Raw genomic sequence first — 23,956 nt, forward strand, 5'->3', positions numbered from 1 at the left:
ATAACACCAACTACGTAAATCCTGCTTCGATGCTTACAATTGCCCAAAATGAGAGGGCCACCACTTTCGAACTGGAAAGGCTTTAATTTAAGAAATTAAAACGCCTAATATAATTTTTTTAAAATAATAATAATACAACACATAAGTAAGCGCTAAGTGAACGCACTCTTAAATCTTTAATTATTAATCACAAAGCGTGGGTTTACCACATTTAAATTCGCATTGCAATATAAAACATAAATACATGAATTCACAACACAACATGGCTTCAAATTCTACCTGGACAACTTTCGTATTACATTCCAACCAATCACATTAATAACTTATAAACACGGTTGGTAAAATACAAACGTTTGCACTATAATGAATTTTAATAATCCACAATCACTCAAAATACAACATCAGAAGTTCGATACGGAGCATGTAAGCTTGTTTATACAATCTTTCCCCGGACCACAATAGGCACGAGGGCCACCATAACAGAATTGCGCTAGTCGCTTTTAGGATAGGTGCTCCCATGAGCTTAATCACTGAGCAGATATTTACTTAAGCGACAGGTAAGATAGTTAATGCAAATAGAAGGTATTTCTTAAGTTTTTTTTTCCTCCCACTTAACAAGGGGGTTTTAGTAAGGTGGAAATTACACTTTGAGGAGACGCAATAGCAATCTAGCGGGCACGCCTTCAGGGGGACGCCATGCCACTACACACGTACTAAGCTAGCCGGGTGTCCGCTGTTCAAGCCAAACATTAATAACACAGTTCCATATTCCTGACACCCAAATAGTCGGGATCAAAACAAAACCAAAAATACCAAGAGCGCAAGATCCAGTACAGCTTCAGAACAGATCTTACTTCATGCCGTTGCCTTCACAAATACAGATATCGAAATGAATACAAGAACGTGTAACAACATTCCCTAATCAGCACGCTGGCCAGTGTGGCCGAGCGGTTCTAGGCGCTAGTCTGGAACCGCGCGACGCTACGGTCGCAGGTTCGAATCCTGCCTTGGGCATGGATGTGTGTGATGTCCTTAGGTTAGTTAGGTTTAAATAGTTCTAAGTTCTAGGGGACTGATGACCTCAGATGTTAAGTTCCATAGTGCTCAGAGCCATTTGAACCTAATCATCACAATGTTCTTCGTTAGGTCCCGGTAGCGCTAGACAACGCCGACTTGCCAATGTTAACAAACCTCTAAGGCAACACCCTCCAATTGACAAGCCGAAACCAATGTGACCCCTTATCAGCTCCGTGACAGCACTCGAACCCCCAACTACTGTCAGTGCAACTCATTTAGATTAAATACAGCGCAAATAGTATGGCGGACACATATACCCAGGGGTTAACAGAACGCTAGACTGAACTAGAATTAACCTTAATAATAGAGTACTAGATATTGGGAGACAAGGAACTAACTCCCCACCCGAAATTCTGCAACCACAGGGCGGGAGGATGAACTACCAAAACACAGAAGTACAAACGTACACAAATAACTACCAAAATACACCACTACACCGGTTAGCAACGATGCGTGGAGGAATCTGCACTGTCAGAATTGCACCAGTGGACAGAATAGAGGGCTGCCACGGCAGTGACCACAAGACGGGAAAGACGACTGGATGAACTCAATCCCAAAGGACGATCAACTTGAAACATTCACATTTAACTTCTTTTCTCCTTTCCCTCGGCGCACTTCGTCGTTTATCTGGGACTGCTGAGCACAATTCTCAGCCATCCCCAGTCGTCCCGGCAGACACCGACCCAGCCAAACTGCTCCCGGACTCAAACCCTCGCCGAACGGCGGCTCCACCGCCCCATGATGGTTACTGTTTGTTTGCCTTCGTCGACGCAGGCGATGATTAGACTGACATCCGCCTCCCGCGGACAACCAGTGAAGAGCGGACAGAGGGGCTTCACGCAGGCCGTCGTTCCTCGACGTGTAGAAGTGCGGGTTCGATAACACCCGTACGCGGAAGGCTGGATGTCGACGTCGCCAGAGCAGACACGAAGGCTACTGCGCGACAACTTCCTCCAGCGTGTTTTCTTTTTCCTTTATTGTTATTTTTACCTGCACATACAACAGGTAGGCTGGCAGCAGCATTCTACGCCGCTCTTCAGCCTTAGAGGAGACAATGATAAAAGACAGAAAGAATACTCAGAAATGACAGAATGGTGGATAAAAAAAACAGTAGACATAAAATACAAACCGGCCGAAGTGGCCGTGCGGTTAAAGGCGCTGCAGTCTGGAACCGCAAGACCGCTACGGTCCCAGGTTCGAATCCTGCCTCGGGCACGGATGTTTGTGATGTCCTTAGGTTAGTTAGGTTTAACTAGTTATAAGTTCTAGGGGACTAATGACCTCAGCAGTTGAGTCCCATAGTGCTCAGAGCCATTTGAACCAACCACAAAATACAAAACATGGAGCCGTTTACACTCGACGAGAAATCACACCACAAGCTGTTGACACGACGCACAAATATCGATGATTGCGATGACACGTTGGAACGATGGAGCGTGACGGTGATCACTGAACACAAAACACGACGGCACACAGACGAGACACTGATGGCGATGATCTCCGGCGCGCGAATGTCCACGTAACATGTGCGAGTCCGGGGACCTGCCAAGAGGTGAAGAAGGGTGAGGGGGAGGGAGAGGGGAGAGCAAAGATGCCAATGGCAGAGGAGAGGGGAGGAGTAGTAGAGGGACGGGGGTAGGGGAAGCCCGGGGGAGGAGTGGGGAGAAAGGGAGGAGGGAGGGAAAGGGGAGAGAAGGGAGAGAGGGTGCTCAAAGGAATCAAACACAGGAAGAGGGAGGGAGGATCAAAGTTGGTTGGAGGGGTAGATGGAGGGGAGGAGGGCATCGTCAGGGAGGGGGAGCTGGCGGAAGCCACCTTGGGAGAGGGTGTGGAGAGTGGAGAGATGGAGAGCAGGTGGGACATGGAAGTACAAGCGCGGCAGCGGACGGGGGCGGGAGAGGATGGGAGAGACCAGTGGGTGAGGAGGATCGAGTTTGCGGGAGGTGCTCGAGGAAAAGGAGGAGGTGGGCTCCAGTGTGACCGCGCTCGCCTATAAATAGTACAGGTCAAAGAGTCAGCTGCAGTAAACACGTGAGTCGGTCGTGTTACCAACCTACGGTTTCTAAGTACACCTGAACTCGAATCGATAGTGGGTACACTACGGGCGGGAGTTCAAACGAAAGAGCTTCATAAAAGACAAACCCTGAACAACCGCGGAAAAACGAAATAGAAGCCAAGTAATAAAGACACAAACGAGATGCTAGAGCCCGATCGCGCCCAAACACTGTCGATTACCGAAAATATTGGCTCCACACGACGCTCAGGAAACGAGCCGTGGAAAGATGGAAGTACACACGGTTCAAAACTTTTTACCACCTTTTTGTTTCTCTCTTTTGTCGGTTTGCAGGAACGCACTTTACCGCTTTTTTCAGATTGGAACCCGGTTTACCGCTTTTTTATGACACATAAAACGCTTGTATCGGCAAGGAGGAAAGCCCAAAGTCAGCTTCAGGGTGGGTGGGGACAAGTGTGCTGGGATCGAATTCCGAGGTCTGGTCACGATGCCTCCCTGCCGCTGACCACCTGACCCGACTGCTTGATAAAAATGACTACATCTGTTGTCAGAATATTGTGCATAAACACGAAATCCTGTTCCGTACTCATAACTGTTAACGTGCTTTTTGTTGAATTACCGGACTCGTAGAAGACAGTATTGACGTGCTGACGCGACAGACAAACAGCGACGATTCCGTTTGCAGCGACGTACGACTCTGGCTCGGGGCGCTGGGTGTTCCCCGAGTCCGGCGGCGACCGCGAAGCCCGGTGGCCGGCGCGGCGCTACGGCCAGCCGCCCGCCCCCTTCGGCCAGGGCTACAGGCCGGGCTGGCAGGACGGCGGCCCCGCGTGGGGCGAGCAGCGCCACTTCCGCCGCAGGCTGCCCGACGAGGGCGCCGGCGAGTCGGGGCGGCTGCTGGCCGTGTCGCCGGACCAGCTGGCGACCATCAGCGAGACGCTGGGCGCGCTCAACACGGTGGGCCGCTTCCTGGTGCGCGCGGCGCGCCACGAGGGCCCGCCGGCCGGAGACCCGGCCGCCGGCCACGGCGACGCCGCCTCGCAGCAGCTGCCCGCCGCCATCCTCACGCTCTCCAAGAACGTGCTGGGCCGCAACCTCACCGACGCCATCGCGCCCATCGTGCGCGGAGCGCTGCCCGCCGTCGTCTCGGCCGCCAACACAGGTTCCTAACTCACTCACTCACTGACTGCTGACGCCTTCCCCGTGTTGTGATCTGTGACCCGACCTGACGCTCCTTCCTCCACCCGACACCTACTCTACACTGTACATACTCGACTCACTTACTGGTGAATGGTTTCTTCTTGCATCCCTTACCAGAGTACTTTCAATAAAATGATACTTTTCTTTGTGTCTATAACTATAAACTTTCATTTATTTTCATTTCTCAATTTGTAGACTACAGAATCATTTATATCGCACAACAAGGACACACACGATGTTTAAAAGTCTATGTATGTAACGTCTAGGAATGACAGATCGCCCGCCCTTGTAGCCGAGCGGTTCTAGGCGCTTCAGTCCGGAACCGCGCTGCTGCTACGGTCGCAGGTTCAAATCCTGCTTCGGGCATGGATGTGTGTGTTTTCCTTAGGATGATGAGCTGAAATCGGTCTCCAAATTTAAAACCTGGGGTCGTACATAGAGAGGGACAACGCCGAATAAATTGCGGTTGGAACAACTGGAGGAAAATGAGTGGAGTGCCGTGTGACAAGAAGGTAAGCATTGGTTTGAAAGGGAAAGTGTACAAGTCGGTGGTAAGGCCTGCTATGTATACGGGGCAGAGACATGGCCAATCACAGTAGCCCAGGAAAGGAAGATGGAAGTGGTGGAAATGAGGATGCTGAGTTGGATGTATGGGGTAACAAGGAAGGACAGGATTAGAAATGAATTTGTTAGAGGAGCTGTGAAAGAGGGACCCATGGGGAAAAAGAGACAAGAGAGCAGACTAAGGTGGTACAGACACTTACAGAGAAAAGGGGAAGAGTGTATTGGAAACAGAGTTGAAGATATAAAGATTGAAGGAGCGAGAAGGAGAGGAAGACCGAATATAAGGTCGAAGAATAAGATATCCAGGGACCTAAGGGAGAAAGGATGAAGAAGGATGAGGCAATGGATAGAGTACTATGGAGGAGAAGGATCCAGAAGAGCAACGCCGACGCTACGTGACGTGGGACATGGCGACAACAAAGAAGAAGAAGAAGAAGTTAGGTTTAGGTAGTTCTAAGTCTAGGGGACTGATGACTTCAGATGTTAAGTCCCATAGCGCTTAGAGCCATTTTTGATGACAGATCACGTCATGGGGAAGAAATTTTCTTCTAGACGAAATCTTCGCTCACGCTTCCTGGCGACGCCGGACGTCCATTCGTATTTGTTATGCCCCTGAAACGCGACAGGATTTGGCACTTTATGACGAGCGTAAGCAAAGTAAGTTGCCTATAATCCACTCATCTGCTTCGTATTAAATTAAAGTTCCTGATTCCCTTCGAAAATAACTTTCTCCGCTTACAGACGTTCTTAAGTTTTTCCTTGTTGAAGATAACTCTATCAGTTTTCTGGGGTAGGTAGGATTCAGCGCCGGCCGTTGTGGCCGAGGGGTTCTAGGCGCTTCATTCCGGAACCGCGCGACTGCTACGGTCGCAGGTTTGAATCCTGTCTCGGGCGTGGATGTGTGTGTGATGTCTTTAGGTTAGTTAGGTTTAAGTAGTTCTAAGTTCTAGGGGACTCATGACCTCAGACGTTAAGTCCCATAGTGCTCAGAGCCATTTGAACCATTTTTTAGGATGCAGCGCACCAGCGTAGTAGACCCTGCTGGTTTGGTCAGACATCGTCGTCCAGAGCTGGCGAATACTAAGGGGCGTCTAGCGTCACCGCGAAGCATGAACTGACATTTCAATTATGTCCCATAAATGTTCGATGGGATTCAGGTCGGCCGATCTGGGTGGCCAAATTATTCCCTCGAATCGTGCAGAATGTTCTTCAAACCAATCGCGAACAATTGTGGCCTAGTGACATGGACCATTGACATCCATAAAAATTCCATCATTATTTGGGATCATGAGGTGCGTGAGTCGCTGCAAATGATCTCCAAGTAACGGAACATAACCATTTACAGTCAATGATCTATTCAGTTGGACCAGAGGATCCAATCCATTCCATGTAAAAAAAGCCCACAGCATTATGGAAGCACCATCAGCTCACATAGAGCCTTGTTGACAACGTGGCGTCTGCACCACACTCGAACCCTGCCGTTAGCTCTTACAAACTGAAATCGGGACGCATCTGAACAGGCGACGGTTCTCCAGTTGTTTACGGTCCAACTGATATGGTCACGAGACGCTGCAGGTAATGTCTTGCTGTGAGCAAAGACAATCGCGTTGCTCGTCTGTTGCCACAACCTATTATCGCGAAATTTCGCGGCTCTGTCCTAACGGATACGTTCATTGTACGTCCCACATTGATTTCTCCGGTTACTTCAAGCATTGTGGCTTATCTGTTAGGACTGACAACTTTACGCAAACGCCACTGCCATCGGTCGTTAATTGAAGTTCCTCGGCCACTGCGTTGTCCGTTGTGAGAGATAATGCCTGAAATTTGGTATTCTTGTCACGCTCTTGACACTATGAATCTCGGAATATTGAGTTCCCTAACGATTTTCGAAATAGAATGTACCATGCGTCTAGCTCCAACTACCATCACCCATTGAAAGTCTGTTAATTCCCGTCTTGCGGCCGTAATCACGTCGGAGACCTTATCACCTGAGTGCAAATGATAACTCCATCAAGGCGCTGCCCTTTTATACATTATGTACGCGATACTACAGCCATTTTTATATGTGCATATCGCTATCCCTTTACTTTTGTCACGTCTGTATAAAGCGTTAACATCTCTCATTGTACGTTTCCCAAGTATAGTTTTATCTTATATTACGTGTCATTGGTTATAATCCTATCTTAGGTCCAGCTAATACTATATGAGAGGTTCATCGTATCGAAATAAGGATTTCGCCAAGTGATAGTACAGTATTTAAATTGCGTACTTTTCTAAACAGTTAGTGATCGTAATGTATGTTTCTACAGAGAGAGTGAAGCTATTTTGGTTCAAAATGGTTCAAATGGCTCTGAGCACTATGGGAATTAATTTCTGAGGTCATCAGTCCCCCAGAACTTAAGCTATTTTGTTTAGTTCCAAGTACGTGTTTTGCTTTTTACGAGGATTCCACAGAGCTTCGAAAGTATAGCGCTTTGATGATTTTTAAATCTTCCTACGAAATTTTTCACAAAAAGAGAGCTAATCTACTATTGTATGACGACTCCAACTCAACCGCTGCAGTTGCCACCTCTTTCTGAGTTAAACTTCACTGCAGACTTTAACAACCACATTACGAGGCTTCGCTTTTCAATCGATGTCGATGAAAAAAGCTTCCGTTACAAAACGGAAAAAAGAAGAATCATGCAGCAATATAGTCGCCATTTTACTCAGAAACATTTTACATATCGGGGTTTCAATATCATCAGCTATTTGTGAATTATTACAGGTGTTGAGGTTACTTGAAACACCCCGCAAATGTACAACAGTTATATAACAAAGTGACGTGATTTCTTTCAGTCACACGTACAGGTAAGCTTCGAACAATCTTCTTCAGCTAGCGTAATATTGCGCTGTATGCACATGAGCTTTTCTGGATGTTGTCGTCGTATACACGTACGTCTGGTGTCTTCCGTCGGGATTTTTCCTATTTCTCGATCATCATACAACACAATATATGTTCACATCTTACTTTTACTTTTCGGAATGGCGGCGTTAGCATTATTCCAGTGACACTGGTTTGTCCAGAAGGTTACTGACAATGAAAGTACACACATCAAAAAAAGTTTTGCATTACCACGGTTCCGAGAGTTCCGGAACCTGTACAGAAAATTGGAGTAGAGATCAATATAAATATAATTTCCCCCCTTTTTATGGCTTATGAAAATCACACATTGCTTGTTGTACCACCATACAGCAAGACCTTCAGAGGTGGTGGTCCAGATTGCTGTACACACCGGCACCTCTAATACCCAGCAGCACGTCCTCTTGCATTGATGCTTGCCTGTGTTCGTCGTAGCATACTATCCACAAGTTCATCAAGGCTCTGTTGGTCCAGATTGTCTCACTTTTCAATGGTGATTCGGCGTAGATCCCTCAGAGTGGTTGGTAAGTCACGTCATCCATAAACAGCCCTTGTTAATCTATCCCAGGCATGTTCGATTGGGTTCATGTCTGGAGAACATGGTAGCCACTCTAGTCGAGCGATGTCATTATCCGGAAGGAAGTCATTCAAAAGATGTGCACGATGGAAGCGCGAACTGTCGTCCAAGAAGACGAATGCCTCGCCAGTATGCTGCCAATATGGTTGCACTATCGGTCAGAGGATGGCATTCGCGTATCCTACAGCCGTTACGGCGCCTTCCATGACTAGAAGCGGCGTACATCGGCCCCACACAATGCCAACCCAAAACATCAGGGAACCTCGACCTTGCTGCACTCGCTGGACAGTGTGTCTAAGGCGTTCAGCCAGACTGGGTTGCCTCCTAACACATCTTCAACGATTGTCTGGTTGAAGGCATATTCGACACTCATTGGTGAAGAGAACGTGATTCCAATCCTGAGCAGTCCATTCGGCATGTTTTTGGGCCCATCTGTACCAGACTGCATGGTGTTGTGGTTGCAAAGATGAACCTCGGCATGGACGTCGGGAGTGAAGTTGCACATCATGCAGCCTATTGAGCACAGTTTGAGTCGTCCTGACGTCCTGTGGCCGCACGAAAAGCGTTGCTGTCAGAGTTACTCTGAGTCATAATCTGTAGGTCATGCACTGCAGTAGTAGCGCTTGGGCAGCCTGAGTGGGGTATGTCATCGACAGTTCCTGTCTCTCTGTATCTCCTCCATGTCCAAACAACGTCACTTTGGTTCACTCTGAGATGCCTGGACACTTCCCTTGTTGAGAGCCCTTCCTGGCACAAAGTAACAGCGCGGACGCCATCGAACCGCGGTATTGACTTTCTAGGCAAGGTTGAACTACAGACAACACAAGCTGTGTACCTCCTTTCTGGAGGAATGACTGGAAGTGATCGGCTGTCAGTCCCCCTCTGTCTAATAGGCGCTGCTCATGCATGGTTGTTCCCATTTTTTGGGCGGGTTTAGTGACGTCTCTGAACAGTCGAAGGGACTGTGTCTGTGATACAATATCCACAGTCAACGTCTGTCTTCAGGAGTTCTGGGAACTGGGGTGATGCAAAACTTTTTTTGATGTGTGTATATCGTTTGTCGCTTGTCCTTGTCCTATTGCTCCCAGCAAGGATCGCACCATGACTGTTTTCAGCTATAATATGCTTAACATAGGAAGTTTGAATTGGTGGGCTAATAAGAGAAACGTAAACTGAACTCCACATTAACAACATTTTGATTTGGTGACCAATCGCACATAGGATAGTGCAAAGGGCTGTCCCAGACATTAGAGACTGTGACAACTGATGAGCTGTTAAGTAATCTGAAGTTCCAGACTAATTGATCATCAGTAGTGAGCTGTTCCTGGGTTTATTTTTTCTACATATATCTCGGCGATATATCCGATATTTCTGAAAAAAATCTAGTATTTACTTGAGCTGGGAACTACTTATCAATAGTATACCTGCACGAGTGCCATGTGAATCAACATGCACTCTTAACTTACATGCACCTGAAAAATATCTACTCCACAGGGCAGTACAGTGCGGCAGATTGGTAACCAAAGGGGCAAACCTGCCCCTTATGTAGGCAACCTGCACTAACAAAATGTACTCAAAGATACTTTGTTCTACTACTCCTGCATTCGAATTCCGGCTGGGTCGGAGACTTCCTCCACTTGACGACTGGGTACTGAATTGTCCTCATCACCGTTTCGCCATCACTGATATGCATGTCGCTTAGATGGCGTTACAGAGGGCCGAGCGGAGACGCCTCTGCGTGAAGTCAGAATAGCTGTTGGAAGTTATGAAGTATCAGTGATGCCAATGAAATGTTGTTGGAGTTCAGTTATTTATTCATTATGTTTACAAGTCGTCGTTCTTCTGCAGCAGCTTCGCCTGCTGTTAATTCAACAGTGTGTTGGATTCTAGCTGACGCCCGCCGTCGAGTCAGTTCAGTGTTCGCACGCGCGGGAGGTGACGCCAGCGACTCTGGCGGCGCGACAGTTGCTGGCGAGCGGGGCTGCGGCTGCCCAGCGCGAAGTGGTTCTCGCCCCGGCTGTGGAGTGTACGCGGTAGGAATCCGAATTCTACGATGGCCCTTGATGACCCATCCGCGATGTACCTGCTGTCTGCAGTCGTGTGGTCGGTTGATCTCCTCCCTACCCCTGGTAGGTTTCAACACTCGATGGGGCGTGAGTGATGAACAGGAACGTTGGCTCCAAGAGGCCCTGTTGCTGGCTTCCATGTTGAAATACATTATTGGAACCATTCTGCTATGTGTCAGACGGTCAGTTTCTGCATCAGTAGATGGTAGGCTTCGAGTAGCATGAAGTTCATCCAGTGAAGGCCATCATCTTGAGTACATCTTTGGCTAGTTCATAGACAGTGCTGGAGCATCTATGACATAGATTCAGTACAGTATCGTAATCGTGGAATCGACTGCCATCGATCCCATTGATCAACTCATGACAAGGGCTGGGAAGTTGGAAAATTTAAAGAGAGCTACCGTGAGGCTATGACGCAAAGCTCGTGTCCTCCTTATTCTGCTATATTCGCTTAACAGGCTGTCAACTGCTGCGTCGGTCCCTCGCTATGTGCTCCTACGAAATAGATACAGTTTCTTGCAACATGCCTTACGACCTAAGGAACGTGCTTGTCTCGCTTCCTTTGGTTTTTCGTCCTTTTTTCTACTGAATGCATATTCCTTACTCGGCAGACAGTGTCGTCGACCTGACCCAACTGCGACATAATGGCTCACTTCCTGCTTCCGTTTCTGGCTGTAGCATGGCTTGAATTTTCCTGAGGCAATATGAGTGAGTTTTAACAAAATATTTTCGAATTTATACCCCTTACTATTCTGTGCAGTAACGGCGTCGAATAGAAAAGACTTGCACCTGGCCGCCACATGAAAGAGAGAGATCTGAAAAATGACGTGAACCGAAGATTTATTTTCTCTCCGATTTAAAAGGTTCCCCGAAACAAAGAGAAGACATATTTTTGTGTCTCTCGAAAGTATAGTTTTAAACAATGCCCTCAACACCTAGTCACCATAGTGACATATTACAACTATAGCTCAAAAAATGTAATGGCCTAGAAAAATTGCTCGCGGATGACTGGATAAGAATATCTTCTTTTCACATGCACTACAGTTTCAGTTGATCCCTCGCACGAATCGACAATCTACATATTGGCCTCATAATGTCGTAATGGCGCCATCCCTTCTTATCCTTTCAGTCCGCAGTCTCAACTGGTGACACAATTCGTCTCCTTGTGACTCAACTGGACGACGTCGGTGCATTGAAGCGAATTTAACGTCTTTGAATCTTGAAAGAGCGTACAATTTCAATCTAACGCGAAACAATCTTCACGGGTTTGCTGCCAGTTGACGTTGTGTAAATTCGACAATATTTCCTTGGAGCAACTAATCGACATCTTCAGGTGGTTGAAATTTGCTGGGGGCTAGGTACGACTGATGTCAGTCAAAGGCAAACTTTTGTTCTTGATGGGAATAGTCCTATCGCTTAACTCCCTACCTCCCTATTCCAACGAATTTAATTCCCGTTATGTGATCTGCTGCTGTTGACATTGTCCTATAGTCGACTGACCAGAAATTCTTACCTTGTTCCCACACCACTTCACTGATCCTTCTATTCTACACCAGCAATTTCCTGTTGACATATTCTGGCTTCCCTATCATCTTCAGACTTCTGATACTGCACGCTCCGACTCGTATAATGTTATCTTTCCGTTATTTACTCAAACTGTTTCTTACGGTCTCCTCTCCCGTGGCAGTTCCTTTCCGGAAATTCGAATGGAGGATTAATCCGGAATCGTTATTCAATGGAGAGATCATCATGACACTTTTTCAGTTACAATCCATATGTCCTGTGGATACGCATTATTTATCTTTAATGCAGTGGTTTCCATTGCCTTCTGCATACTCTTGCTATTGATCATTGCTGCTTGTTCCGCCCTTAAGTGCTGCTTTCTACCCCAAGGGCAAGAGGGTGCCCTGAATGTATTTTCCTTCGTCCTCTTTGACAAAGCCGTTGGCAGTATGATGGCCATTACTTATCTCAGATTTCTTCGGCTGCCATTCCTGATGTTTTTGCATAATATTTAAGCAGCCTCTGGGACTGGAACAGTGGCCACAGCCGTATTTCAAAAATGGTTCAAATGGCTCTGAGCACTATAGGACTCAACTTCTGAGGTCATCAGTCCCCTAGAACTTAGAACTACTTAAACCAAACTAACATAAGGACATCACACACATCCATGCCCGAAGAAGGATTCGAACCTGCGACCGCAGTGGTCGCGCGGTTCCAGACTGTAGCACCTAGAAACAGTTGGCCACTCCGGCCGGCAAGATAACAGACAAATACATAATACAGCTCGTACAAAACAGATACGTGTTTCAAAGTTTTACTGACCTTCAAAGTAGTCACCAGCATTGTGTATAACCCGTTTCCAGCGATGTGTGAAGTCGTAGGATATTCTTAGCAGTTCAAAAATGGCTCTGAGCACTATGGGACTCAACTGCTGAGGTCATTAGTCCCCTAGAACTTAGAACTAGTTAAACCTAACTAACCTAAGGGCATCACAAACATCCATGCCCGAGGCAGGATTCGAACCTGCGACCGTAGCGGTCTTGCGGTTCCAGACTGCAGCGCCTTTAACCGCACGGCCACTTCGGCCGGCTATTCTTAGCAGTGCCAGTTGTGTTGACAGTTCGAGAGGCTCGGTCTATTGCCTGACGAATTTGTAGCAGTTCTGAAGCGAATGCCGTGAAGTGTTTCCTTCAGTTTAGAAATCGAGTTGAATTCAAGAGGGCGCAAGTCAGGGGAGTGCAGTAGGTGGTATAATACTTAGCAGCCCCATCAGTCAAACAGATCAGTAACAGCTTGCACTGTACGTGCTTGACTATTACCCTGCAAAATGATAGTCATGACCTGCAGAAAGTGTCATCACCTCTGTCTCTAAGCTAGTCGTAGGTTGTGTTCCAGAAATGAATAGCACAGAGACAGAAGTGATGACACTTTCTGCAGGACCTGACCATCATTTTGCAGAACAATGCTCAAGCACGTACAGTGCAAGTTGTTACTAATTTGTTTGACTGATGGGGCTGCTAAGTGCTATACCACCTGCTGCACCCCCATGACTTAAGCCCTGGTAAGTTCAACTCGATTTCTAAACTGAAGGAAACACTTCACGGCATTCGTTTCAGAACTGCTACAAATTCGTCGGGCAATAGACCGCGCCGTTCGAACTGTCAACACAACTGCCACTGCTAAGAGTATCCTACGACTTCCACATCGCTGGCAACAGGTTATACACAATGCTAGTGACTACTTTGAAGGTCAGTAAAACGTTGAAACACGTATCTGTTTTGTAAGAGCTGTAAATAAATAGTTGCCTCTATTAAAGTTCCAACCCTCGTATATGTACATAAAAGGAAACCAATAAGACAGTAATACGTTCAGGATACAATCAAGTATATGCTAGTCATATATAACGTAGGTAGCACACATGGTGTAAGACGCAAGTTGGTTATCTGAAATAAAAAAAAACAGTAGTGTTATTGCAATGCAAACATTAATCCTATACGTTCTTAGTCCAAAAATATGTAAGGATATAGACGAGAAAGATCCAAAAGTTTTTTTGAACGGAGTAAAATGGAATATAGCATCAGGTAACTAACGTAAAAAAAGCTAATGAGTATGGTAGCTACTGAATGTGGTTGTGATTATTCGTTATAATAGTCATTATGACTCTTCCTCGTTTATGCCATTTTTCAAAAATACTTATTAGCGAATAGTACCGTTATCTGTAGCGACACTCCTCGCTTCTTACAATATTCTGGTTCTGACCTATATATGATACTTTATTTATGTTGTCTTCATTTCGTAGACGACTTGGTAGCCTCCTTGTCAAGCCAGTTGTTTGATATACTTTTCCAAATACAGGTCATTTCTCGAATGTTTCCTATATGTCCGTATTTCATATTTTCGTCTTTGTTAATTGATCTTCTTGTTTCATTGACACTCGTCCTGTAACTAGTGTATGTGGATACCTTGTTGACGCTTTCCCAGGTTGTAACTATTACTTTTAGGCCAGTGCATCGCATTGTCCTAATGAATTTTCTTGTCTGTATATTCCTTGACATCGATTACTAAGTGGGTCCTCCTTTTGATATTAAGTATGTCACTGGCACAGACATGTTGCTCCTTATTACTTTCGTCGTTTAGTTGGCGCAGTGTCTGAATTTTACAGCATCTGTACATTTCGATACAGTTGTCCTTCGGACATGCATGCATGGCACTGTAAGATACAGATACTACCCTAATGTATTTCATGCCAAAACAAGGAAATGTGATGAGCAAAAACTATGTGTCTCCCTATGCAGGAATCGTACGATCTGTATGCGAGCACTATGGGACGGAGACACTGGACGTATGGAAGTATGGGATTGGCTGTGAATCGAGCTTAGGTAGCCAAAGCGGTTAAGGTGACCAGTCGTGAAAATGGGGAAATTCGAGTTCAAGGCCCGCTCCAACACAAATTTTCATACTTTACTAGTACATCGTATAGCCAGTGTGCAATCGTATTCACTATTTTGGAATACATTCATAACTTTCGTTATTCTTTGACCACCTTCCCACGACGCTTTACCTTGTCAGAGTCCCTTAATATCGCCAGGAGATTTCGATAGTATGCTGCTGTAACAGTTAGAACCCTTGTAACTGTACCACGACTGCATGGCAGTCCCAAAAAACATCATCTTGCCCGATCATGGTTGGGATCTTTCGTTTTTCGGTGCTGGTAAACACACATGTCTCCATAGCTTGATTTTCTCCTTTGAACCGGGGTCACACTAATCGTCTCAGCACGATTAGGTGGCTCCAGTCCTCTGGACTGGTCTTACATAACTGCTGCGTCAATTCGGCGGGCTTTTTGAATTAGTGTGAGCAGTGCGTGTCATTTTCAAAATGTTGTGTAAAATGTTTTAAATGGCAGCATGAGTGATTTTCATTATTTCCATTACCGTTTTGAGAGTGACACGCCGATCTTCGAGCTCCAGGTCCTCCACTTCATTTGCGATTCTCGGTCCTTTACGGAGAGATGGTCTGCCACTTGGTTCTTCGTCATACAGACTTGTATGATCACACTTGAAGCGTGTGCGCCACGTGACCGCCGTTTCATATAGTGGTGCACTGTTGCCTTACACTTTCACCAACCCAGCATGGACTGTTGCAGCGTTGTTTCCCTTCAAGTGCAGAAAACAAATCACCGAACGATATTTCACTTTATCGTGTGCTGAGCCATTTGTATCGGGCTTTCTAACAGCGCAATATGATACTGAGGCGCTACATTTCAGTGTGTACCAGAACGGCAGAAACGTACCTGCAAACAAACAAAAAATTAGTTACGAAACTTTATTCTTTTCATTGAGATAATTATAACATTTGACTAGCGCTTTCAGTGAAATACATTGAAGTGAGAAATGTCATAGGATACCTCCTAATATCCTGTCGGACTCCTTCTTGCCGGCGTAGCGCAGCAACTGGACATAGCATGGACCCAACAAGTCGTTGGAAGTCTCCTGGAAAAATAGTGAGCCATGCTGCCTCTGTATCCGTCCATAATTGCCGGTGCAGGATTTTTTGCATGAACTGACCTCTAGATTATGTTTCATAAACGTTCGATGAGATTCTTGTTCCTGCCTCGGGCATGGATGTGTGTGATGTCTTTAGGTTAGTTAGGTTTAAGCAGTTCTAAGTTCTAGGCGACTGATGACCTCAGAAGCTAAGTCGCATAGTGCTCAGAGCCATTTGAACCATTTTTAGATTCTTGTCAGGCGATCTAGGTGACCAAATCATTCGCTCTAAGTACCCAGAATGTTCTTGAAATCAGGCGCGAAAAAAATGTGACACGGTGCATTGTCATCCATAAAAATTCCATTGTTGAATGGCTGCAAACGGTCGCCAAGTAGCCGAACACAACCATTTACGGTCAATGATAGGTTCAGACACACCGGAGGACGCAGCACATTGTCTTGTTGACTGCGTGAGTCCATGGCCTCGGGGGGTCTGCGCCACATTCGAACCCTACCATTTGCTTTTACACTGGGGAATTGGGACTCATCTGACAAGACCACAGTTTTCCAGCAGTCTAGGGTCCAACCGACATGGTCACGAGCCCAAGACAGGCGCTGAAGCTGACGTCGTGCTGTTAGTGAAGGCACTCGTCTCGGTCATCTGCTGCCATAGCTCATTAATGCCAATTTTCGCCCTACTGTCCTAACGGATACGGTCGTCGTTTGTCCCATTTTGATTTCTCGGGCTATTTAACGCAGTGTTGCTTGTCTGTTAGCACTGACAACTCTACGTAAGCGCCACTGGTCTCGGTCGTTAAGTGAAGACCGTCGGCCGTTGCGTTGTCCGTCGTGAGAGTTAATGCCTGTAATTTGGTATCCTCGGTACACTTTTGGATCTCGGAATACTGAATTCCCTAACGATTACCGAAATGGGATGTCCAATACGTCTAGCACCAATTGGCATTCCGCGTTCACAGCCTGTTAATTCCCAGCGTGCTGCCATAATAACGTCGGAAACCTTTTCGCATGAATCACGTGAGTACAAATGACAGCTCCGTCAATGCACTGTCCTTTTATACGATATGCACGCGATACTACCGCCATCTTTATACGTGCAAATCGCTATTCCATGCCTTTTGGCACCTTATTTTACTCTCCGTCATACAAATATATTTCCTTCCGAAGAGATTCGTAGTACTTTTCTATCGATTACCTGGTGGTTACGGTTTCTTGTTTAACCCACTCTTGTGTCAGATGGGAAAATGTGTGAAATCTGTCCGTGATGACGCTACGCGTGTATCACTCAAATAGCATTTTTTTTAGTTAGAAAGTCAATTATGTACCATGTTTTCTTGACATCCCACCAGATGTTCCAGAATTGTGCTTACAGGGTCCTAAACAGCCCCACGAAAAGGGATTCTAGGACTGTTACCTCACAGTAGTTTTTCCTAGACAGCAAGCCACATATATACTATGAAAAGATAATTAAATCAATACCTTAAGCTCAAAAATGGTTCAAATGGCTCTGAGCGCTATGCGACTTAACTTCTGAGGTCATCAGTCGCCTAGAACGTAGAACTAATTAAACCTAACTAACCTAAGGACATCACACACATCCATGCCCGAGGCAGGATTCGAACCTGCGACCGTAGCGGTCGCTCGGCTCGAGACTGTAGCGCCTAGAACCGCGCGGCCAATCCGGCCGGCAATATACCTTAAGCTGTATGATATACATCAACGGGGACAGTTGACAATGTGCGCCCTGACCGGGTCTCGATCCCGGGATCTTCTGCTTACATGGCAGACGCTCTATGCATCTGAGCCACCGAGGACACAGAGGGTAGTGTGACTGCAGGGATTTATCCCTTGCACGCTCCTCGTGAGACTTACATTCCCAACTTAATGTCCTCACTCTACATTTGTAGTGCCCCTTCCCAGTAGACTCATTACTCGCGGGAGACAATCTTACCGAGTCCCGTAAGAGTTCGGGCAATGCGTGTGCATCCTCACAGAAGAAGAAGGTCAGTTAGCCTTAACTATATGGAGATGGTATCTGTTCTTTCGGACATGTCCGAAAGAACACATACCATCTCCATACATATATACTAAGTTTGGTTGCAATGTCTGCATGCGTTCTAGAGTTGTGCTTGCTTGTCAACTCTTTCCCTCTCCTATCACCAGCGTCATTCCTAGGAATGCTAGGGTTGTCCTACTGTCACAGTATTTTTTCCGACAGTAAGTCGTTCATGTACAAAGTTTCGTTGAAATTGCTGCGTGCGTTGGAGAGCTACGCTTACATTTCACTATTTTTTCGCCCTCAACTCCGAAGATGGAGGTGCTTGAGGTGTCTTGCCTTCATGATAATTGTCTCCTAGAAACCTTATAGAGACAGCAGCTTGAGAGGAGGCGTGTTCGCAGGAGACGACCGCGTGGGTGAAGATGCGGCGAGCCCGGACGCTCGCGCGTGCCGCACGCCGACCGGCGGCCGCGGCGTCTGCGACGACCTGAGCGAGTGTCCGCAGCTGCTGCTGCACCTGTCGCAGCTGCGCGACTCCATCTGCTTCAAGAGCCTCTTCACGCCCGGCGTCTGCTGTCCGGCCGACGACGACAGGTACGTCTCGCCTAGCGTAGTCAATAGGCCTTCACTCGCGCAGTCATATTGGAGGCGTCGATGATCTCGTCCTTGAGCGCCCCAAATGTGGAAATAACAACTTAATTTATATGTGAAGCCCCTAAACCTGCTCTTTTGTCAACAGTGAACCACATCCTGCATGCCGCTCTTTTAAAAATCGCAACCAGTTGAGGCTAACCACTTTCTTACAGCTCTGACAACAGCATCCAAGTCTTGAAAATGTTCGCCACGTAGTCCATCTTTCAGAGGTGCAAAGAGATGGAAGCCTGAAGGTGCTAAATCGGGAATGTACGTTGGATGTGGTAAGACAGTACAGCTGAATTTTGCAACGAGCTACGTGATCGAAAAACTTGTGGGGCCTGGCATTATCATGTTGCAGTTGAAAGTTGATCATCTTCTCTGGACTTACACTGGAAATTCGGGCTTTCAGCTTAATCAGTCTCGTCTTGTAGAGTGCTGAATTGACAGGTTCTCCAGGCTCCGGGACATCCAAAAGAACCACACCCTGGCGATTCCAGAAGACTGTGCACATCACTTTGCGTGCAGACGTCTGTGTCTTGAATTTCTTCTTTGACGGAGAATTCGCATGTCAACATTCCATGGACTGTCTTTTGTGTTTCCCAGCTCGTAGTGGTGACGCCACGTCTCATCTCCGGTAACGATACTATTCATAAAATTGTCACCTTCAGCTTCATATTGGTCCAGCAGTTCCCAACAAATCTTCATTCGATGAGTGTTTTGTTCTTCTGTAAGCATCCACGGGACCCATCTCACACAGCCTTTGCGATAGCCAACATGTTCCAATATTGTTTTCAAGTCATCGCAGCCGACATTCAGCTTTGCACACAATTCTCTGGTCGTTGTTCGCCGATCAGCACGGACGAGTTGATTAAGACGCCCTTTACTGCGAGGGATGACAGCCATGCAGTGTCGATCGGGGTGTGGCTTCTCATGCACACCCTATTCACCATCTTGAAAATGTGAAAATGCCGTACCCATCGCCTCACATTGCTCACGTCTATTGTATCGTCTCCAAACATCTTTAGCAAACGTCGATGCATTTCAATCGGCGCAATTTCTTCATCAGTGAGGAATTCAATCACACATCGTGTTCGTATCAGGCTCGATTTTGGAACACTTCTCTGCTGGCGCCAACTACCGCAAAACAACGTAACCACCTGCAAATGAAAGAGGAACGTTGAAGCATTAGCGCTACACCAACGACATCTGGCGCGGACATCCAGAGTCACCACAAAAAAAGGAGGTTTTACTATCGGAACGACCACCTTTTGTTCAATGAATCGTAGTTAAAAATGTCTCGTTATGGTGCGGAAAGAGTTTCATCACGATTGTAATAAACTTTATCAGTTCAAATGGTTCAAATGGCTCTGAGCACTGTGGGAATTAACTTCTGAGGTCATCAGTCCCCTAGAACTTAGAACTACTTAAACCTAACTAATCTAACGACATCACACACATCCATGCCCGAGGCAGGATTCGAACCTGCGACCGTAGCGGTCGCGTCGTTCCAGACTGAAGCGCCTAGAACCGCTCGGCCGGCCAATATTTTATCAGTAAAAAATATGGCAAAATGCCATGTTTTATACGATCGTCATTTACATTAATCGTAAGCTACCTTTAATTTTATTTTTACCTACAGCGATGTAGACTTAACTACATTGATGAGCCAAATCATTATGACCACCTATGTAAAAGCGTGTTGGTCCACCTCTGGAATGCAATTCAGCAGTGACTCTGGATGCCATGGATTCGACAAGTACTTGATAGGTTTCCAGAGGTTTGTGGCACCAGATCCCTATGCACAGGTCACACACTTCCCGTAATTTACGGGCGGTTTGTTTCTGGGAGCTGAGATGGCGCCAGATGGCGTCCCGGTTGGGTTCCATCGGATTCAGATGACCCGAATTTTATAGCCAAGACATTAATGTGAGTTCAATATCATGCTTCTCAAACCATTGTAGCACAGACGAACTTCAAAAAGAACTTGACATAATATATATATATATATATATATATATATATATATATATAACCATACGGGAACTGTCTGAATCGTCAATTCAACAAGATCTCATTAATGCTAGCCATAAAATTCGTAGGTCTGCACAACCAAATGTACAAAGTGTAAACAGTACGACTGTAACTAGAAATATGAACGAACTGATCACTCAAAAAGACACAAGTGAATTAAACGCAAGAAAAGAAAGTGTTAATAGTGCATCTATGGATAAAAATATGAACAAACTATCCACACAAAAATATACAAGTGAATTAAACGGAGAAAAACACAAGGTAAATATTAGCAAAGAAAAAAAAGTAAACAACCACGTTACGCATAAGCAAGGATACAAGCAACAGATATATAATTTTGCAGATAGTCATGGGAGAGGAGTTACGGAAATTATGAGAAGAAATCACCCAGACCTTAATGTAACAGGCATCATCAAACCAGGCGCGCCATTACGCGAAATTCTGAAAAACAGTGACAACATATTAACGACGGGTAACAGCTGCATCATAATAGGAGGCGCAAATGATGTTTACTGTAATGAAACTTGGCGTGCAACGAGAATCCTAAAGGAAACATTCAAAAGGATGCCTCGAGTGCATTTCTACATTGTTAACATCCCTAGGAGACACGATCTGATGGAAAACTCGTGCGTAAACATCAAGATTGTTACAGCAAACAGGCTATTTGAGAAAATATGTCGAGGTTTCCAGAATACGACCTTCGTAGAGATAAACAGTGTTCACAGAGAGCACTTCACAAGACATGGTCTCCACATGAACGTAAAAGGGAAAAAGATTATTAGTGCCGAAATACTTAAATTTATTAATGAGTCATCTGTAATGGAAGTGTCTCCAATCCCAATTCCGCCAAAAAAAGAGTTGTCTGTAACAGTGGAACCATCATTATCTGCAGTAGAGCTACAACAAACACCAGTAGCAGCAGCAAAGGCTCAGATATTCTCAGCAGCAGTGTCAGATAAACCAATAGCAGCAGAATCACCACAATCATCAGCAGAGCTGTCGTCATCAGCAACAGCATCCAGAACAGCAGACCCCATAATACTACCTCAAGGCAATGAAAATGCATGTGAGGAAAATATACAAAGGTCATTAGCCGCAGCAGCTAACAAAGAAGGGCAGTCACCAAGTCGGGTAGCACAGGAGCCATCAGAAACAGCAACCACACAGAAGAGGTACCTGAGGCCTGGGAGATCAACAGCAGAAGCAGCTTCCAATCAAGACAGATGCCTGAGGACTAGGAGACCTGCTACACTAAGTGAGGATTTTTTATGGTACCGAGTAAGCAGAAAGAGAACATGGAAAAAGATGTAAGTAAAACTGTCCAGCTTAAATACCAGTGTGACAATAGTGAGAGGAATATAAACACCGGACAAAGATACAATCCAGGTTTAATGACACAAACTGAAAAAAATAACTGCATAGTACCAGAAGCAAAGGGAGCAAGTGAAGTGCTTAGTATATTACAGGAAGGGGAACTATTACATTTAAAGCCAACTGTTAGTGAACCAACTCAGTGCATTTTGAAGGAAGATAATCAGAGTGACCAGTTAAAAATACCACTAAGGCTCATGCACCTAAACATACAGTACCTTAGAAATAAGCTTAATATATTACAGGTTTTTGTAAATGAACAGTCACCTCATATAGTAGTGCTAACTGAGCATCGATTAAAATCTGATGAAATTATTTACTGTAAACTAGAGGGCTACTCCTTAGCAAATAGTTATTGTAGACAGCAACATAAGGGTGGTGGTGTGGCACTTTACATTAGTGAGTAGACACTGGACTCGCATTCGGGAGGACGACGGTTCAATCCCGCGTCCGGCCATCCTGATTTAGGTTTTCCGTGATTTCCCTAAATCGCTCCAGGCAAATGCCAGGATGGTTCCTTTGAAAGGGCACGGCCGACTTCCTTCCCCATCATTCCCTAATCCGATGGGACCGATGACCTCGCTGTCTGGTCTCCTTCCCCAAACAACCCTAACCCAACATTAGTGAGAATCTTGAGTACAAGAAATTAAACTATCTAGACCAGTACAACAAAGAAGGCTTGATTGAAGTGACAGGCATCGAAGTCCACACCAAAGAGTGTAGAGAGGTTATGAGAAAACATAAAGTTATTGGGATTTATCATCAACCAAAGGCTGATGTAGTTAGCTTCATAGACATATTTAGTAGAGTAGTGGGACGTTGTGGTCTCAGTGACCTAACTATACTTGGTGATCTGAATATTGAGGCAAAATCTTCCAGTTGGTGTAATATGAGGTTAATGGATATTCTTAACCCATATAATCTTGTAAATGTAGTAAATAGTGATACCAGGGTAACAAAGTCCACATCTAGCAGATTTGATTACGTTATACTATGTAAACATATTAAAGACAGTGTTAGGTGCTGGAATACGGATTTTCACTACTCTGACCACAAATGCCAGCTTGTAGAGTATGTAAACACAAGCATCCCAAAAATGACAAAAGTTACCGCAAATAAAAGAATCCTAAAAGAGGGTAACATCCTTGTCCTAAGAAATAAATTAGCTATAGAGGACTGGGATCTGGTTTACCAGACTGAAGGATCTGAAAACAAATGGGCCAAATTCCATGATAGTATGCTAAGACACTTTGACAGATGCTGCCCTGTTAAAAAAATACAAAGAGTGTTCACCCATAACCAAAGTGCAAAAGCCAACAGACTGATACTTCCAGCAAATATGATAAAACTCAGGCAAAACATCCAGGACCTGGATGTGTTACACAAGTCAACAATCCTGCAGGTTTTTAAGGCCAAGCACAATGAAGCCAAGAAAATCTTTAAGAAAGAGCTTTCAAATCTAAGAAAACAGATATACAGCAGTGAAATAGCTCAGTCAGACAATATAGCCAAGACCTCAAGGAGAATTGTAAATCAATTCCGCAAAGCCACACCGAAGCCAGAAACTGAAATTGTAAATATAAGACATGAAGGAAACACAATTAAAGATCCTAATAAAGTCTGCAATGTTTTCAATAAATACTTTATATCTGCAACTGTTAGTCCAGTTAATAACTGTGAGTAGTGAGGTAAAGCTCTGCCCCTTTGAAGAGCCACCTTTTGAATTCAAACAAGTAATTGAAAAAGAAATAGGCAGGATAATAAATAACCTAAAGAATAAGTACTCATCTGGATGGGATGGTTTGCGTAGTATTGTGATTAAAAAATGTAATAAGGAATTAGTTAAAATAATCACCCACCTGGTAAACTGCAGTATTAGAGAACATACATTTCCAAATGTATTGAAATGGAGCACAGTTAAACCAGTGCATAAAAAAGGATCCAAGGAAGAGGTTTCAAATTTCAGGCCCATATCATTAATACCTGTCTTCAGCAAAGTATTTGAAGTTGTG

At 45.3% G+C, this 23,956-nt stretch overlaps 1 protein-coding gene across 1 annotated transcript in view; it reads left to right on the forward strand.

Annotated features, from left to right (window-relative positions):
- LOC126437942 (proclotting enzyme) overlaps positions 1 to 23,956 on the forward strand; it is a 155,604-nt gene that overhangs the window by 26,533 nt on the left and 105,115 nt on the right. The window contains exons 2-4 of the mRNA XM_050090486.1: positions 3,777 to 4,231; positions 4,823 to 4,835; positions 18,329 to 18,500. Of these exons, the coding sequence (XP_049946443.1) occupies positions 3,777 to 4,231; positions 4,823 to 4,835; positions 18,329 to 18,500 (640 nt within the window). The remainder of the gene's footprint in view (positions 1 to 3,776; positions 4,232 to 4,822; positions 4,836 to 18,328; positions 18,501 to 23,956) is intronic.

This window comes from Schistocerca serialis, chromosome 1, assembly GCF_023864345.2.
Source record: "Schistocerca serialis cubense isolate TAMUIC-IGC-003099 chromosome 1, iqSchSeri2.2, whole genome shotgun sequence".
NCBI classification, from domain to species: Eukaryota; Metazoa; Arthropoda; class Insecta; order Orthoptera; family Acrididae; genus Schistocerca; species Schistocerca serialis.